This window comes from Lynx canadensis, chromosome D4 (assembly GCF_007474595.2).
Source record: "Lynx canadensis isolate LIC74 chromosome D4, mLynCan4.pri.v2, whole genome shotgun sequence".
In the NCBI taxonomy this organism is placed as follows: domain Eukaryota; kingdom Metazoa; phylum Chordata; class Mammalia; order Carnivora; family Felidae; genus Lynx; species Lynx canadensis.
This window is the reverse complement of record NC_044315.2, coordinates 71,963,459-71,982,304: the sequence shown is the minus strand read 5'-3', so window position 1 is coordinate 71,982,304 and position 18,846 is coordinate 71,963,459. Positions and strand designations below refer to the sequence as shown.

At 41.1% G+C, this 18,846-nt stretch overlaps 1 protein-coding gene across 1 annotated transcript in view; it reads right to left on the bottom strand.

Moving 5' to 3' along the window:
• Positions 1-17,484, bottom strand: part of UGCG (UDP-glucose ceramide glucosyltransferase) — an 85,473-nt gene extending 67,989 nt beyond the window's left edge. The window contains exon 1 of the mRNA XM_030294202.1: positions 17,308-17,484. Within this exon, the coding sequence (XP_030150062.1) occupies positions 17,308-17,312 (5 nt within the window). The 5' untranslated portion in view covers positions 17,313-17,484. The remainder of the gene's footprint in view (positions 1-17,307) is intronic.
• Between the last annotated feature and the right edge of the window lie 1,362 nt (positions 17,485-18,846).

Genomic DNA, 18,846 nt, shown 5'->3' with positions numbered 1-18,846 from the left:
GCACGAATCATATACCCATGAAGCCAACCTCATCCATACTTTAGTCATAGAGAGATAATATCTATGTACTAGAGCTAGGGCTGAGATGGAAGAAGTCTGGACTCATTTTAGAACTCAAAGGGATAAAAGGAACTGGGCAGAGACAAGGAGCACAGGAAGGACAGAGATGGGAGCCAACATTAGCTACTGCTACATTCCTCTTGAGTTGTTGTCTGGCTCACACTGACCTTCAGATAGTAAGTCTCTTCCTATTTGTTACTTGCCAAGTTTTTTTCACCACTTTCATCTGACATGGTGTTTAGACCCTCTTCTAGTTTTCTGACCTCTCACTGTCCTTCCCCCTCCATCTATCTCACCTATTTTACCTCACCATAGATAATCATGTTTCAGGTATGATATGACAACACGCAGTACAGTATGGCAATCCCTTCTTTTGATCTGGACCCTATTTTTGATTCACAGTCTAATAATATGTTAGCCTTTTCAACAGCTGCTTCATGCTTTGGCTTCTACTAAGCTAATATTCAATTAAAACCTTTCAATCTAGGGGCACCTTCGTGGCTCAGTTGGTTAAGCATCCAACTTCAGTTCAGGTTCATGATCTTGCAGTTTGTGGGTTCCAGCCCTGCATTGGGCTCTGTGCTGACAGCTTGGAGCCTGGAGCCTGCTTCAGATTCTGTGTCTCCCTTTCTCTCTGCCCCTCCCCTTCTCTCAAAAATAAATAAACATTAAAAAATTAATAAACAACAACAACAACAACAACAAACCCTTTCAATCTAGCTCACATGAACTAATCCCACTCAGGACTTGAGTTTCTGTCAGTTCTCTTTAAATTTAACACATTGAACTTTACATCTATCTGCCTGATTTAAATTTCAGCTTATTGATTTCATACCAGCATTCCAGCCAGCCATCTATGGTCTTAGCTATCCTTCCTGGCTTTGAGTCACCTGCAGATTTGGTAATTCTGACATCTATATCTTCATACACATCCCTGTTAAAAGTGTGGAACAGGGCAGGGCCAAGGACAGACAGGATCCTCCACAAGAGACTTGCTCCTAAGTGACACAGAGACAATAATAATCCCATTCCTCCAGGTGTGGTTCTGTCAAGTGTGGGAATGTATGAGGAATCATGAGAGGAACTTATTTGACATGCCTTGAGAAATGAATAGTCTAAAGAGTTACTTGAAATATTGTTTTAGGTAAAGTGTTAGAAACCCAAATCACTAGCAGAAAAATTTAAATGCCCAAAGAGATACTGGTAGGCATAAGACAAATTAAGAAGAAATTTAGACAAAAGAAAAAGAGAAAGGGAAAAGAGGAAGGATGAGGATCAAAAGGAAAGATAGAGGGGCGCCTGGGTGGCTCAGTCGGTTAAGCGTCTGACTTCGGCTCGGGTCATGATCTCATGGTCTGTGAGTTCGAGCCCCGCGTCGGGCTCTGTGCTGGCAGCTCAGAGCCTGGAGCCTGCTTTGGATTCTGTGTCTCCCTCTATCTCTGGCTCTCCCCCGTTCATGCTCTGTCTCTCTCTGTCTCAAAAATAAAATAAAAACATTAAAAAAAACAAAAAAAAAACAAAAGGAAAGATATAGATCAAGGAGAGATGAAGAGAGACCTCAGTGACATCAGCTCTAGAAGTCATGTGACCTGTTTTAAGATTTATCACCTCCTGCCTTTGAATACAAAATAAAGCTCATAGCCAGTCCTTAAAGAATTTTTTTTTTTGCAAATATAATAATTTAGTTTATGGACCACATGGATAAAACCAGGATTCCCTGAGGCTAATCCAACTGACTCTTTGAGGTTTGGATTCTACTTGCTACAACTGGTCATACTCCTCTATCTTATGAAAAATAGAATTAACATCCTTCTGATTTGAATGAAATACTGCCAGGAAGCTTGGCTGAGAATAATTGAGGAATTATTCCCTTGACTATTCCTATTAATAACCATTCCCCTCAGCAAATAGTAAGAATAACTCTTAGAAGTTGAAGAGATGCAAAACTTCCTTTGAGTTCCCTCTTCCTGTATTTGGTACTAAGGCACTTGTAATTAAATGGTATAGAATCAGGGGTGCTTGGGTGGCTCAGGTGGCTAAGTGTCAACTCTTGATTTTTGGCTCAGGTCATGATCTCATGGTTCATGAGTTCGAACCCTCAGTTGGGCTCTGTGACAGCACAGAACCTGCTTGGGATTCCCTCTCTCTCTCTCTCTCTCTCTGAAAATAAATAAATAAATTAAAGAAATAAATGATATAGAATCAGATTATATTCTTGTCAACTTTTTAAGGATTCTGCTAAAAAAGAGGGATATAATTAAGAGCTACTTTTATTTTTACTGAAATATCATCAGAATAAGTGACCAGACTCTCCTTTATCCACATTCGCACAATATGCTCATTTACATTTCACTATTTACAATTTCACCATGTGCTCTCACTCTTCCATGAAAGATTGTTCATCATGTCTCTTCTGTCAGGAATCCCTTTTCCCCCCTGCCTGTTTGGTTACTTGCTGCCCATCTTTGAAGGGTGAGTTGAAGCATCATCTCCCTAGAAATATTTCTTTTTTTAAAAAAAAGTGTATTTATTTTGAGAGAGAGAGAGAAGGAGAGAAAGAATCGCAAACAGGCTTTGCACTGTGAGCGCAAGAGCCTAACATAGGGCTCGAACTCACAAACCATGAGATCATAACCTGAGCTGAAATCAAGGGTCAGATGCTTAACCAACTGAACCACCCAGGAGTCCCACAATAGAAATATTTCTTAATCACTTAGTTAAGAAAAAAAAATGTCCTGCCTAGGTTCCTGGCTGCAGTAACATATTCTCTTTTTTCTACCAGATAGAGTATTAAAGATAGGAAATGATTATTCATCACTAAATCAATACTAAATATTAAGCAATACTTACCATAAGACCTTGAACATTGTGAGTGCTCAGTAAATGTTTGTGTGAAGAGGAGGACAAGGAAGAAGAGAGGAAGAAAGGGAAGGAGATAAGAATATATTATATACAAATGGCCAACAGACACATGAAACGATGCTCAACATCACTCATTATTGGGGAAATGCAAATCAAAACTACAATGAAATATACCTGTCAGAATGGTTAAAATCAAAACACAGGAAATAATAAGTGTTGGAGAGGATGTGGAGAAAAAGAAACCATTGTACACTGTTGGTGGAAGTGCAAACTGGTACAGCTACTGTGGAAAACAGTATGGACATTCCTCAAAAAGCTAAAAATAGAACCCTACGATCCAGCAATCACAGTACCAGGTATGTATACAAAGAATACAAGAACACTAATTCAAAGGGATACATGCACCCCTACATTACAGCAGCATTATTTACAACAGCCAAGATAAGGAAGCAGCCCAAGTGTCCATTGATTTATGAATGGATAAAGAAGGTGTGTGTGTGTGTGTGTGTGTGTGTGTGTGTGTGTGTGTGTGATGGAATATTATTCAGCCATAAAAAGGAATGAAATCTTGCCATTTGCATGGATGGAGCTTGAGACAAAGACTACTACCATATGATTTCACTCATATGTGGAATTCAAGAAACCAAACATAAGAATAAAGGGGAAAAAAAGAAGAGCGAGACAAACCAAGAAACAGACTCTTAAATACAAAGAACAAACTGATGGTTACCAGAGGGGAGGTGAGTGGGGGGATGGGTGAAATAGATGATGGAGATTAAAGAATACACTTATTATGATGAGCACTCAGTAATGTATAGAATCATTGAATCACTATATTGTACACTTGAAACTAAAATAACACTGTATTTGGGGGCACCTGAGTGGCTCAGTCAGTCAAGCATCCAACTCTTGGTTTCAGTTCAGGTCATGATCTCAGTTGGGCTCTCTGCTGACAGCATGAGCCTGCTTGTGATTTTCTGTCTCCCTCTCTCTCTCTCTGCCCCTCCCCTGTTCACTCTCTCACACTCTCTCTCAAAAATAAATAAATAAACATTTAAAAAATAAGGTAATGATACTAGAATTTTAAAATTTAATTTTTTTTAATTTAAAAAGGAATATATTATAAAATCTCATCCTATGGAATGACTTATGGTCTAGTGCCTAAAAAGAGTAGGTGGCCTTTAAAAGACTCTTCTAGTCTTATAATTCCAACCTTTTTATTTATAAGTTTCATCCATCCAAACCCCATATAATGACCTCTGATTCAAAGAGAAGACAGATGACCATTTGGCAGAGTGGCACTGCAGATATTCAAGCACATTGATGAATGTCATCCTGTTCGTTCATGGAAATCTTCAAGTTTCTGATGAATGTTCAAGTGTACTTTGTGATGATATTTATAATCAGTGTGTTATCATCAAAAGAGTGTGTTGGTTATGGTAGTTCAAAGCAACATAAGATAATTTTTAAATATGTAATGAGGTAATTGAGAGTGACAGCAATTATCCATCAGAGAAACAAAGCTCAATTTTATCAAAGGGAATTTGGAATATGATAAACTTCTGAGGAGTAGTAGTTCAACCAAAGGCCAAAGACATGCCACCCAAAAGTTCATCAGCATTTCTCAGCCTCTGCCTGTTTCTACTCTAAATGTAGCAGATATTCTGTCAGTAAGTGGTACTCAAAGGAGGAGGTTGAAGCATCTGTAGAATAGTGTACTTTGACTTCTGGGGAAACAGTAAACTCATTTTCTTTTCCTCCCTCCTTTCATCCCTCCATTGCTTCCTTCCTTCCTTCCTTCCTTCCTTCCTTCCTTCCTTCCTTCCATCCTTCCTTCCTGAGAGAGAGAGAGAGAGCACAGGGGAGAGGGGCAGAGGGAAAGAGAGAATCTTAAGCAGATGTGGAGCCCAACACGGGGCTCAATCCCATGACCCTGGGATCATGACCTTGATCAAAATCAAGATCGGATTCTCAACTAATGGAGCAACCCAGGCACCTGCCCCCCCCTTTTTTTTAAAGCAAGCCTTGTTTTATTATTATTTTTTTAAGTAGGCTCCACACATAATGTGGGGTTTGAACTCACAACCCTGAGATCAAGAGTTAAATACTCTACCAACTGAGCCAGCCAGATGCTCCAGTAAAGTCATTCTCTAACAAAAGTTCAGGGAGCCTTTCTTTTCTTTAAAAAAAATTTTTTTTAGAGCTTATTTATTTTTTTGAGAGAGACAGAGACAGTGTGAGTGGGGGAGGGGCAGAGAGAGAGAGAGGAGAGAGAGAGAACCCCAAGCAGGCTCTGCACCACCAGAACAGAGCCTGATGTGGTGCTTGAACCCATGAAATCATAAGATCATGACCTGAGCTGAAACCAAGAGCTGTCTCTTAACCAACTGAGCCACCCAGGTGGCCTGGGAGCCTTTCTTTCTTTCTTTTTTTTTTTTAAGTTTATTTATTTATTTTGAGAGAGACAGAGACAACCATGATGATCAGAGAGACAAAGAGAGAGAGACTCCCAAGAAGGCTTGCAGAGCCTTTCTTTTAATAAATAGGGCTGTACAATGACTCTAAGGGTTTCCTCAATTATACAAAAATATAAGAATTCCTAATAAAGACCCAGAGTTACACTGTTATTTTCTGCTTATAAGACTAGAGAATTTTTTTTGGATTCCACATCTGGAGATTGAGATGAAATTCAAAGTTATAACATCTGGATTTTCAGCACCAAAGACATACCCTTTTTTTGACATACCTTTAAAATAAATATGTTAATATCCCCAAAACTTAAGAGGACTTTTGTAGCAAAATACTAGGAAAAGAAATACTCAGGGATAAGACCCACCCCCGTCTCATCCAAGTTAATGGATAGTTCTATGCCCTTGATGTGTCAGGGATATCTGGAAGGAAGAAAGTTGGATATCTAGGATTGATCTCTCTCCTAAAGATACATATGAGCATCTCCAAACCTCCTACTCTACATTTCTACTGGAATGGCCCATCAAACTCTGTACTTAAAAAACTAAAGTCGCAATTCCTAATTCTTGTTCCTAACAATTTTTCCCCTTTTTCTGACTTTCATATTTCTATCAATGGCACCCCTGAAGTAATGCTCAAGGTGGATATTTCCCAGGTGAGGCAAAAGCCTAGTGAACCAGGACCTGCCTGGTATAGAAGCTTCTGAGATGCAAGTTGAGAGGGAGACATTAATGATAACAGAGAGTTAACTGATAAAGGCCCATGAGGATGTAGACAGGGATAAAATTCATGGCACATGTAGCTTTGGCTTTAGATTAGCTTTAGATCAGAGGATTAGTTTTAGACCAGAGGAGGGAGATGAAGGTAATTTTGCATACTGGAAATGAGGGACAGAGACTTAAAGGCAATTACTCTTTAACACTTTCTATTTTCTGTGTAAGGTATTAAATGAGGATGTCTTGTAAGAGTGACAAGGTAGGGTGGGACACAGAAGGGGTAGGGAATTTGTAGAGAATAGATAAATTAAAAATAAACATTGATGAGGAATAGGAGAGTTGATCAGTGATGTGTCATGGAAGGTCCAGCTGTTTTTCCAGGTAGGTTAGATAAAAGGTTAAGGAGACAAAAGAACAGAAAGTTTTGCCAAACAGTATTTGATCTGAAGAACTAAGAATTTCATTTAGATAGGGGAGAGACAAATAGACTGGAAGAAAGTGGAAAATGGAAGAATCAAATACTGGAGGTCTTGTTAAGATCAAAGAGCAGGTTTAGAAAGAGCAAGGGGTGTGAGAAGTGGAATACTGAGGATAGGACACTAGAGTTATAATTCTAGAGATGGAGTAGTTTGGGGCAACTGACAAAATCCAAGATTAGTCCATGACTGGGGGGGGGTGGGTGTCACTGAAATTACATGGAGGTCATGGGATTGAGAAGGTCAAGAAGTTATGGGATAGATCATCCCCACAGACATTGTGGTCACCCATGGTTATTAAGGGACTGGACATGGACCGTGAGCAAGAAGTAAATTTGGGGAAAGGACTAGGAAGATAGTTTGAGTCAAGGAAGGGAATTGTGATATAACCTAGTGGCTTGAAATTCAACAGAGGAAAATGTTCTATTTGATGTATAGGAATAATAGCTTGTAAATGACACTGGACTGTAAGAATGCTGCTCTTTCTTCTGGCTCCTGCAGTAGACAGAGTATGGAAAGGACAGCAGAGGAAGCAGTAACCTTTGGGAAGAACCTGTGTCTGTTATGTCAAGGTATGTCAAGAGGAAGAAGTCAAAGGTGTAGAGGACCTTGGTTATAACAATCTGGGATGGAAGTAAGGGGAAAGTGGGAAAGCTGGTCTTGGAAGTGGAAGTAGAAAATGTGGACCACTTCCCATAGGTAACTTTCCTCCATCAATCCAGTTTTTATTGATCTTTCATTCTTTGCACTTCTAAAAATTAAGGTCTTCAAGCAGAGAAACTGAAGGGCATCCCTCAGTATTCAGACTGTCTGAGTCATTGTAGAATGCTGTCTTCCAGGCATCCTCCTAGATTCTGATGATGTTACACACCTGAGTTCAGACTTTGTGAATATCCTAGCTTTCCTCAACTGGTCCAGCAAGCAAGTTGAGAATGATCAGAAGTGGGAAGTTATTTCATGCTCTGACTACCAAGAAGCCTTAGTAATTCTAACATACCCTAATTCCTGCCCCCCCTTTCGTTTTGTATAGCAGGGTAAACCAAAACCCAGATAACTTTGCCAACAGATTCCCTGTGTCCTTTCTAAAAACTCAGGCCTCCAGCACCAAAAGCAAGCATACTCTTAGGATTTAGGCATGAGGCCAGAGCCAGGAGCAACTTTTTTGCCTTTTCTGCCAAGAAGTTCTCTCAATCAGGTGTTCCAAGTCCTGGTGGAGCCATTTGGTAACTGACACAAGTTGCATATACTATTCATAGCAGCAGGCTGAAGTCAAGGACATGGTCTAGAAGTTCCAGGAGATGGTTGGGTCATGGGCATCAAACCAACAATGCAAAGATGGATGGTGATCAGGAATTCACAGCCATTCTGACCTTACTGTCCTCAGGTGTACTGTACTCACCTGGCAGAGACAGAGACTTGAGCTCTCATATGATCAGCCAGGAGATCAATAAGCAGAAAACTGCTCTTCACATTGAAATCTTCCTTCTAGTTATAATGGTCTGTCTCAAGACAAGGTTTCTAGGACCTGTAGCTGGGTATATCTCTGAAATGGATGGTTCAAGTGCTAGGTACTGGCTCCTCTCACTTACCCAGTTCTACTGCTGTTAAATGGGCCATTCTCAGCTTTATTCTGGGATATGACAACTTTTTGTGTGGAGGGGAGATCATTGTCAGTATTATAAACAAACACTTATAAGAACTAATTATGTATCGGACATTTTATACATATTGAATTATTTAACCAGGTTGACCCCATTTCTTTAGATAAGGAAATTGAGAAATTAACCATATCCAAGGTTACAAAGCTAGTAAGTACCAAAGTCAGTCTTCAAGATCAAACAGTCTGAATAAGGAGACCTTGCTCTTAACCAGCACATTATACTAACTTGCTTATTTTCTACACATCAGAACAGTGTGTGATTGTTGCAGATAGTACATTTCATTAAAAGAGAACTCTCCACAGATAGAATGGGCTGCCTTGTGGAGGGGGTGAAATCCTTGAAGAATTCTTTAATTTTTGGTATCGGTAACAACACAATGGGGCTTCAAATCACAGATGGATGTTGGGAGACAGTCAACTCATCAGAGAGCACTGAGGTTGAAATTTAAGGGGACTTCCCAATGCCATTTGAGTGGACCCACTGGATGCTAACCTCTTCCATACACACACAAAATTATCAGGTCCAGCATAACTGGAGGAAACTACCACTTCAGAGGAAAAACGTACATTTTTTTTTTATCATTCTAATGAGACATCTGTTCAGATGAAACTGTGGTGAAAAAAATGGCAAGCGTGAGATATCAAGCCACAAATAGCCAAGTGCATACCTGTTTCATGTCTGAACGTGTGTCATTAGACAGTCAAGTTACCCCTCCACAGTGCAAAATTTTAATAGTCTTTACTGCCATGTGCACACTGGTGGTGGGGCAGAGGGGAGTGGATAGGTAGGAGAGGAAAGGAAATTATTATGTATTAGCCAGGCCCTGTGTTATGTGCTTTTTAGACAGAATCTCATTTAATCCTCATAGCAACTCCATGACATAAACATCATTATCTCCACTTTACAGATTAGGAAACTGGGAATCAGTCACATAACTATTAAGGGGTGAAACTGGAACTTCAAAGCTCCAGGGTTTTTACTGTAGCAACCTGCATACTCATGCACAGGTGGGAGGGATGGCAACTTAACGAATAAAAGGAGAAGCTGAAGCTGAAGTAAGTGCAGTAATGTTCGGTATGCCAAGGGTGATTATATCCTTGATTCACTTGGCATGAACTGCATAGGGAGAGAAGCACAGGGCTCTGCGCCTTCCAACCATATCATTCCTCTTGTCCTAGATGCAGGCTCCACGGGACTACAAACCAGGCCTTGCTGCCAAGTCACTTTTATGCTTCCAACCTCAGAAAGCCAAGCAGGGTATAACCACAGCCTAAGGGAACAATAAAGACCCAAACTTCTTATTGTATAGACCGAGAAACTGAAACCCAGAGAGAGGTAAGGACTTATTCAAGAGCAGGCATAGAGTTGGGATCAAGCCACGACTGGAAACTTGTGTTTTCCAGGCAGGTTTTTTAGATGACAGGGCTGGTCCTGGGTGACATCTCCTCAAATACTTAATGTTCAAGTCCCATTGCATCTTCCTGAGGATTCTCTAGGAATTTCCCATCCAAAGATGTCAGTGAGGATAAGGAGGATATATTCACATTCAGGGAGACAAACATCAACAGGACTAATGTGAGGACGGACTGGCTAGAAACCAGAAGCCCCACTATGAAGTCTGAATCCCAAGTTAGAAATATATTAGGATTGTCAGAAAAAATCCTGGCTCTAGGCTGTTTCAAAGCAGGGGAACTGATGTGGATGGCGATGTCCACTCTATACCTTGTTTTGTAAAGCCTGTGCCTCTCCACACAGCCGGTGTTCCCTCTCTGGTTACAACTCCTTGACCTTCTCATCAGAGAATTACAATCAGAGAAAATGGATCTACTTCCTAAAACATAGTCAGTCTACCTTTGTAGGAATGAGAAAAATGTGCTATCCTTTGCAGCACTCACCTCATGGTTTAGTGCACAGAGCACAAGCTAGATTTCTGCCCTGACTCACCTTCTCCAAGCACTCCTTTGCATAACCCAACTTGCACAACCATACTGGGCAGTGGCCCTTTCTGTTCCTCCTTCAAAGAGCCCAGATAACTCAAGGGAATCTTTCTATCCATCATACTTACAACTGCCCACAGAATCTTGCCAACCAAATCAGGTGTGGGTGTAGGAGAGGGTATTACTCAAGCATATGCAACTCTGATGGGGATTGCTCAGGTTTTTTTTTTTTTTTTAAGATTATTTAGTTTTTTGAGAGAGAAAGAGAGCAAGCATGGGAAAGGGCAGAAAGAGAGGGAGACAGAGGATCTGAAGCAGGCTCTGTGCTGACAGCAGAGAGCCTGACGCAGGGCTCAAACTCACGAACCGTGACCTGAGCTGAAGTCAGACGCTTACCTGACTGAACCACCCAGGCGCCCCAGGGAGTTGCTGTTTTGTTTGTTCCACTTATTCCTCAGAAAAAAACCTACTTCAGTTCCTGATGTTGGGGTCTTTCAGACTTTTCCTAATTTAAAATTGACGTGATTCTTACCACCTTCTTATTGGAGTAGTATCTGATACACATAGTTCAAAGCATGCCTGGTGAGTGAAGGAAGGAAAAAGGGAAGAAAGAAAAGAGGGAAGGAGGAGGAGAGGAGCAAGGATGGAGAATCCTCTGTGACAAAGACCATGCCTATATGATGAATATAGAATTCCAGGATCAGCCTTGGGCCACGCTGTATTCAGACAGCTGATGCAGGATTATTGGGCTAAATGGTATGCTATGTGGCAATGATCTTATGTCTCTCCCCCTACCCCTGGTCGGCAGGTCTGCAATTGCCAGACAATGCTGTAAGTGGATGTGTTTGGTCCCTGAGAGATAAGAATGCATCACTTAATAATACGGTTTCTGATGATGCTTTGCTTGGTTAGTGAGCACGTATTGCTTCCTGAAATCTAGGTTCCTCCCAAATGCATGGTCCACTCTCAACCACAGCATCAACTGCTGAGTGGAGAGAATTTTGATTCAGGGTTACCAGATCTAATGGTGGTATTTCTGAAAACCCACTTGGGGGGCAGAATGATATGCTGAATGAGTACAGAGGAGACACTCCTTATAGCAAGTAGAAGTCATGTCAATGCCCAGCCCTGAAGGAAATGGGCAATAGCATTGTTGACATGCCATTCTGGAGAAATCAGGATGTTGACTCTTCACAAAGCTCTGGTGCTTGTGGAGTGAAGAAATGAGTTCCTGTTCATCTCATCATTGCCACTATCATAATCATTATCAACAATAACAACACCAATGTCAGCAAATATGTACTGGGTGCCTTTTCTGCAAAACTGTCAACAGGATCTTTGAGCTGAGGTTCTGAAAGACCTTTTCTTAAAAAACCTTGCAGAGAGAGCCTTAACTATATGTAATATTATCAAGTTATAGATTGATATTAAGATTTATAGATTGAAGCAGGTGGGATTCCCTGGACTCTTCGAATGAAAAAGAAAATTCCCTCCCCAAATTTGAAAGGTACCAAAGTGCAGACTGAGAAAAGTAAGTCTCTCTTAGATTTTAGTAGCCACGTTTTTTTTTTTTTGCACCCTACAACACTCCACCAGGTGCCCCTGTCCACCCTCTGTTTTGTAGTCATCTTTATTAACAATAAGTTTGTGGGGTGTCTGGGTGGCTCAGTCGGGTAAGCGTCCCACTTTGGCTCAGGTTGTGATCTCAAAGTTTATGGGTTCGAGCCCCACATCGGGCTCTGTGCTCAGAGCCTGGAGCCTGCTTTGGATTCTGTATGTCTCTCTCTCTCCGCCCCTCACCCACTCATGCTCTGTCTTTGACTCTCAAAATAAATAAATGTTTAAAAAAACAATAATAAATTTGTGTCTTGAAATTTTGTTTCATCTTAAGTGAGAATTTGTTGTTTTATTTTACAGTTCTCTCTCTCTCTCTCTTAACCTCTCTCCTTACCCTTTGTTGACTGTCTGAGTTTTTACCTCCACTCAGCCCTTTGGGTCCCTAATTCAGAGCTAGGTCTCATAACAGTGGATCAGAGGTGATATTAACGATAAGACAGATCTAGTCACATACCATTGGATGTCTTGGCTTATCTCCTGGTTGCAAAGCTATGATCTTGATCTCTGTCTCCTCAGGCCTGCAGTTCATTAGAAGTTATGGTCTCAGGCAGCAGTTAGCAGTGGTTAATTTTCATTCTCTTTTCAGTGTTGAAGATGGCCCACTACTGCTCAGGGTTTTGAGGTATGTGTCTGGTTCCAGTTTCCTGTCTCACAGGAGCATTTTTAACCCCTTTCACTTTATAAAAGGCAAACTTCCAGCTGCCCGCTTTCGTCCTTTTTACTGCTTTGAGTTTCTGTTCCTTTTTTGGATTTTTTGCATTTATCTGGTATTTGGGCCTAGTTATGACTTCCGGTTTTCTTTCTTTATGTTTTTATTATTGCTATGCATACAGAGCAAAGGGGATTATCATGGAATATATCCACTCTTACCATCTTGATCTGAAAGTCTTTTGCTTCACATTTGGGTCATGACTTTTTTCTATATTTTGTAATTCTAATGACTTTTCTTTCTTCTTGATTTATTTGTATTTACATTTTCCTCAAGTTCTCCAAGTTGTCAAAAATATTTTCTTTAATATTGGGTTCCCTTTATTTCTGTAAACTTTCATCTAAGAGCCCTTAATCTTCTAGTTTCAATCTGGAATAGCTGTTCTATAGACTTGCTAATTAGCTTCATCCAGGAACTTCCTTCCTTTGTCGCTTTTTTAAAATGTTTATTTATTTATTTTTGAGAAAGAGAAAGTGCATGCATGGGGGAGGGGCAGAGAGAGCAGGGAGAGAATCCAGAGCAGGCTCCGTGTTGTCAGCACAGAGTCCAATGCGGGACTCGAACTCAGGAACCGAACTCATGAACCGTGAGATCATAACCTGAGCCAAAATCAAGAGTCAGATGCTTAACTGATTGAGCCACGCAGGTGCCCCCTCTGCTGCTTTTTTTTTTTTAACTCTTTTTTTTTATCTTTATTTTTGAGAGAGAGAGAGAGGGAGAGAGAGAGAGAGAGAGCACCAGAGTGTGAGCAGGGGAGGAACAGAGAGAAAGGGAGACACAGAATCCGAAGCAGGCTACAGGCTCTGAGCTGTCAGCACACAGCCTGACATGGGGCTTGAACCTACCAACAATGAGTTCATGACATGAGCCGAAGTCCGACAGTTACTGAGCCATCCAGGCGCCCCCTCCCTTTGCTGTTTTTTTGGGGGGGTTAAGAGTGGTACACTGTTTTCTGGATTCCATATCTCATCTTGCTTGGTCTGTTCTCTAAATTTGCTGGGCATATCTTTTTTTTTTTTTTTTTTTAACGTTTATTTATTTATTTTTTTTAATTTTATTTTTGGGACAGAGAGAGACAGAGCATGAACGGGGGAGGGGCAGAGAGAGAGGGAGACACAGAATCGGAAACAGGCTCCAGGCTCTGAGCCATCAGCCCAGAGCCTGACGCGGGGCTCGAACTCACGGACCGCGAGATCGTGACCTGGCTGAAGTCGGACGCTTAACCGACTGCGCCACCCAGGCACCCCACGTTTATTTATTTTTGAGACAGAGAGAGACAGAGCATGAATGGGGGAGGGTCACAGAGAGAGGGATACACAGAATCTGAAACAGGCTCCAGGCTCTGAGCTGTCAGCACAGAGCCCGACGCGGGGCTTGAACCCATGGACCGTGAGATCATGACCTGAGCCGAAGTCGGACGCTTAACCGACCAAGCCACCCAGGCGCCCCAGCTGGGGCATATCTTCAAGTAAGTTCTAAGAACAGTTACTTGGAAGGTAAAATTTTAGCCTTTTTGTGTTTGAAAAAATCTGTTTTCTTCCTTTATCCTTGATTAATAGTTTTCTTAGTATTTGATTATATTTTGAAAATAATCTTTTCTCAGAACTTTAAAATTCTGGAGACATGTTCTGGAAGTTGCCCTAGGGACATTCATGATCAGGAATAGGTAAGCAGTTCCTTAGACCTCTGGAGGTCTGTCTTTACATCTGGTTAGGGTGTCATTAGTGTGAGTACATTAGAAAAGGACATGTCAGGCTATCAGAGATCTTTGTGGGGGCGTGTCAAAGGTTTTGGATAATCTGGAGAGGTTGGCTAGATTCATTTTTAGGACAAAGATAAAACACCCAGAAATGAGCTTCTCTGGCCTGACTTTCATTTCATTCATAACTGTTCCTGGTCAGAAGAGTCCTCCTCTGAATTCTGTATTCCCACAGGCAAGCTCTGGGTAGCTAGGTAATAATCAAGCTCAGGAACAGAGCATCTGCATGCTTCCTGTACCAAACAGTGCCCCGTCACCACTGGGGCAAGATTGCTGAGATATCACACGACAGAGGGAATGAGGAATGGAGAAGTGTTTGTACTGTTATTTCCCTTGTTTCCAAGATAAGGCACTATCTACCTGCCTGCCTAGTAGCCTACAGGACAAAAATAAAAAGCTCGACCATCTTCTATGACATGAGGTAAGCCGGTAGTCTATCTCAGTTGCTCCAAACTTACTCCCTGATATTAGCCCTCATGCTTCTAAGGCAGCCTTTAAAACCATTAACTCTTACTCCCACATGAGGTAGTTGTGGAAGTCAGTTATCTGTGCCTGTATGAATAGGATAACCCTATACCACAGAGAAAAGTAAAGCTTCCAATAGTATGGTTGTGGGGAAGTCTTGGATGATGGGAGTTTTTTTTTTTTTTTAATTTTTTTTCAACGTTTATTTATTTTTGGGACAGAGAGAGACAGAGCATGAACGGGGGAGGGGCAGAGAGAGAGGGAGACACAGAATCGGAAGCAGGCTCCAGGTTCTGAGCCATCAGCCCAGAGCCTGACGCGGGGCTCGAACTCACGGGCCGCGAGATCGTGACCTGGCTGAAGTCGGACGCTTAACCGACTGCGCCACCCAGGCGCCCCGGATGATGGGAGTTTTATATGGTTTAAAGATGTAGCATGTTCTATGTTAAGAGGCAGTTTGGATAGAATTGGGGTGATGAATTGCTCATAAAACTAGTAAACGCCAAGATACCCCAAATGCTTTTGACAAAGTCCTATTTCAAAACCATCGCTGAATTATTAGGTACCAAACAGAAGTTTTGTTTATGTGGACCAGTAATCAACCTGTGAGTACTCAAACACAAATCTAATAGTTAAGCCAGTTCTTACTATATTGTATCCATAAATATCCATGTCAAGCTAGATTTTTAGAGTAGGAGGATATCCCAAAACAATAAGCAAGTAATCTTCTAGCTCTTGAAGCTCTGTGAAGTCAGGTTTCTGGGTTCTTTCTCACTCTGCTATTTACTAGCTGTGTGATGTGGAGCAAGTAATCTGCCTTTATTAATCTTCAATTTCCTTTTCTGCAAAATGTGATTAATACTAGCACTTAATTTTACAGATGTGTGGTGAGGCTTAAATGAGATAAGCATGTAAAGTACTCAGCACAGTGCCAGCAAAGAATAACTATGTAATACAGATTACCAGTTAGCAGTTATTAATAGCTATTACTTTAGGAAGCCCTTCTGTATCCTTATCACTAACCACTGGAAAGATGATGGTGAAGTTATCCAAAAGTCCAAGTAGTCCAAAGGTATTCTCAAAGGCAACAGTGTAACATGGGACCTGGAAAGCCAAGTCTGTTTACTGTTTTAATTACCAGGTACCCTAAAGATCCAGCTTCATGCTGCCCATGTCCTGGGGTTGGTCTTGAGGTTGGCCATCAGTGAAACTGTGTGGCCATCTTCTCTGGAGACCAAGGAAGCTGGATTAATCTTGTAACAGGCCGAACTCCCTGTTCCTCACAGAAGAGCTCCAGAATTGCCACAGATTTGAGAAGCACCTTAGTTGTAGGTTTGGAAAAGGCATACAGCACTGTAATGGGAATACATTTCACAGTCACACACATCCATGCATGTGTGGAAATGGAAATGACTTATGTGTAACTCAACTTACATTAGCTCTGGAATCCTTCTTTCACTGATGATGGAAAACCTAACCCTGTTATCCAAAGTAATCTCGGCACCTTCTAATTTAAACTCAATCTTTTTTTGATAAATGGTCAAGTTGGTATTTTCTCCCTTCACCTTTTTCTGTCCCTTTTTAGTAGTCATCTAAGATCTGGATGATCTGAATCCTGGGTAGTATATCATCCTAATTTGGGGGGAGAGGAATATGTTTTTCAGTCATTAGCAAACCACCCAGTGATTTCTGTTGAGAGGGAAAATCTCTGTTTCCTGTGTGGTACCTGACTATTCCCACTATAACCATGCTAAACTGTGTGTCCTCTTGGCTTATCAGTCATCAGGGCTTTACAAATCACTCTATACCCTCCTCCTGACCTCTCCAAGGCCACTGGCTTGACTTTCAGTCATTTTTGTCTTCCTACTGGGGGCATGGGACTTTTCCCCCTTGAGTTTTAAAAATTGTGGTAAAATATACATCACACTAAAATTTCCATTTTAACCATTTTTAAGTGTACAGTTCATTGGGATTATTGTTCATATTTACATTTTTGTGCAGCTGTCACCACTATCCATCTCCACAACGTTTTCACCATCTCAACTAAAACCCAATACCTATAAAACTCTCCATTCTCCCTTCCCCCAAACCTCCGGTAACCATTATTCTACTCTCTATGAATTTGACTATTTTAAGTATGTCGTCTGCATGGAATCATATAGTATTTGTCCTTTTGCATTTGTCTTATTTCACTTAGCATGTTTGATAGGTTTAATCCTATTTTAGCATGTATCAGAATTTCATTCCTTTTTAAGGCTGAATAATATTACATTATGTGTATATAACGCATTTTACTTACCTGTGTACCTGTCAATGGATACTTGGGTTGTTTCTACGTTCTGGATATTGTGACTAATGCTGCTATGACCACGGTTATAAAAATGTATGTTTGAGTTTCTGCTCTCAATTCATTTGGGTATATAGCTAGAAGTGAAATTGCTGGATCTTATGATAATTGTGCTTACTTTTTTTGTAGAACTATCATACTGTGGCATAGGAATTTTTGATGGTTCTCTCACATCATGCAGGGGTGTGCATGACTCCAGGAAGCTGCCTCAGGCCCAGCTACTTGGTACCTCATTTAGGAATTGCTCTTCCTCAGTTCAGATGCTCTCCGAGGGACGAAGCCTTCGCTACAAGGTATGCCATCTCATCAGGCAACACTCTGGGGAGTCTGACGATGGTTCTCGTGCTCTGACGGTCCCCTAAACCTCATGGAATAGCTGATGTGTTTCTTCAATAACCCTCTTGGGACTCAGCCTGAAAAGTGTAAAGGATAGAAACCACACCCATAAAGACAAGTTCCTTTCATGTCCTCTCCAATTCTCTGTTTTCTGCCAAGTCCTGGAAATCTTACTGTCTTTTGGCTAGGAAAACTGCTCTTCCAGCATCCTATATTGTTCCAAAATCTGGTAATTATGGTATAAACTTTATATTTGGATTTTGGCTCCTGGTTTTCAAAGACAAGCTTCTGAACTTAAAAATACTTTCACTTTCAAACAGCCCAACGATTACAATTTAAAAGTCTGCGCTTGCAAGCCTGTTTTCTCTGCTATCAATTTCCACAGGCTACTTTAGAATTCAAAGCCAAGACTTTGACTTTTTGTTCTTGGCTGTATAGGCCCATCCCTCTAAAACAGTACCTTTGGAAGCAATTGCTGCCACCCAATAGTTTGTTCAAGAAAGCTAGGAAGAGGGTAGCTTGTTCAAAAAAGTACAAGAATCAAAAGGAAAACAACCTTCAACATCTCAAACTATTTTACAGCTGTTCTCTTGGCTGTAACACAGATCATGGATACAAAGTGTGTTACTTAGTTACTGGGGGTATGAAACCGGTCAGCCAGAGAAGAGCCTGAGATAGTTTCTCAAAACCAAAGTATAATAGAACATCAGAGAGCTCCAAAAGCTGAAAACTCAGAAAAATAGGATATTCATGCATCCTGGGATCAGGATCCTAGCTAGGCAAATACCACTGGCATTGATAGCTGGTACTGGTGACTGACTTTGACCTATTCTCTATGGGCTGGTCAGGACACACAGCATGGAAGTGAACTGCCTTACATCTTAAAGTGTTCCTGGTATCTCTCTATATAACATCTTAGCCTAAAGGGACTCAGCAAGACCACATACTTTTGATGCACTTATCCTTTGATTATCTAAAAGTACTTATTAGTAGGTTATTGTTTAGGAAGGAATTTTCTCAATAGATTGTGTGTGTGTGCGTGTGTGCGCACGTGTGTGTGTGTTTGAGAGACACGCACACACGCGCACACACACAGAGAGACAGGTTGATTGTAAGCACGATTTGCTCTTGCATAGCAAGGAACAACAACAAAGCCCACTTCTGAATACCACGAGCACAAACATAGGAAAGAACCATAAAATTGCTAATGGTTAACAAAGGTTGACTGTACAAGGCAATTGTGATTTGAGATTCAGAGTTTATTGAATTCTAGTCTTCATCCTTGCCCTTAACTTGTTGTGGCTTTGGCTAGGTCACATTGTTTTGGTGCTCATGTTCCTTCACTTGAAAAATGAGGTTAATTATGAGTGCCAGCCTCACTTTCAAAGTGGTTTGTGGTTGTTGACTCTTTGATTAGCAAGTCTTTCAGTAC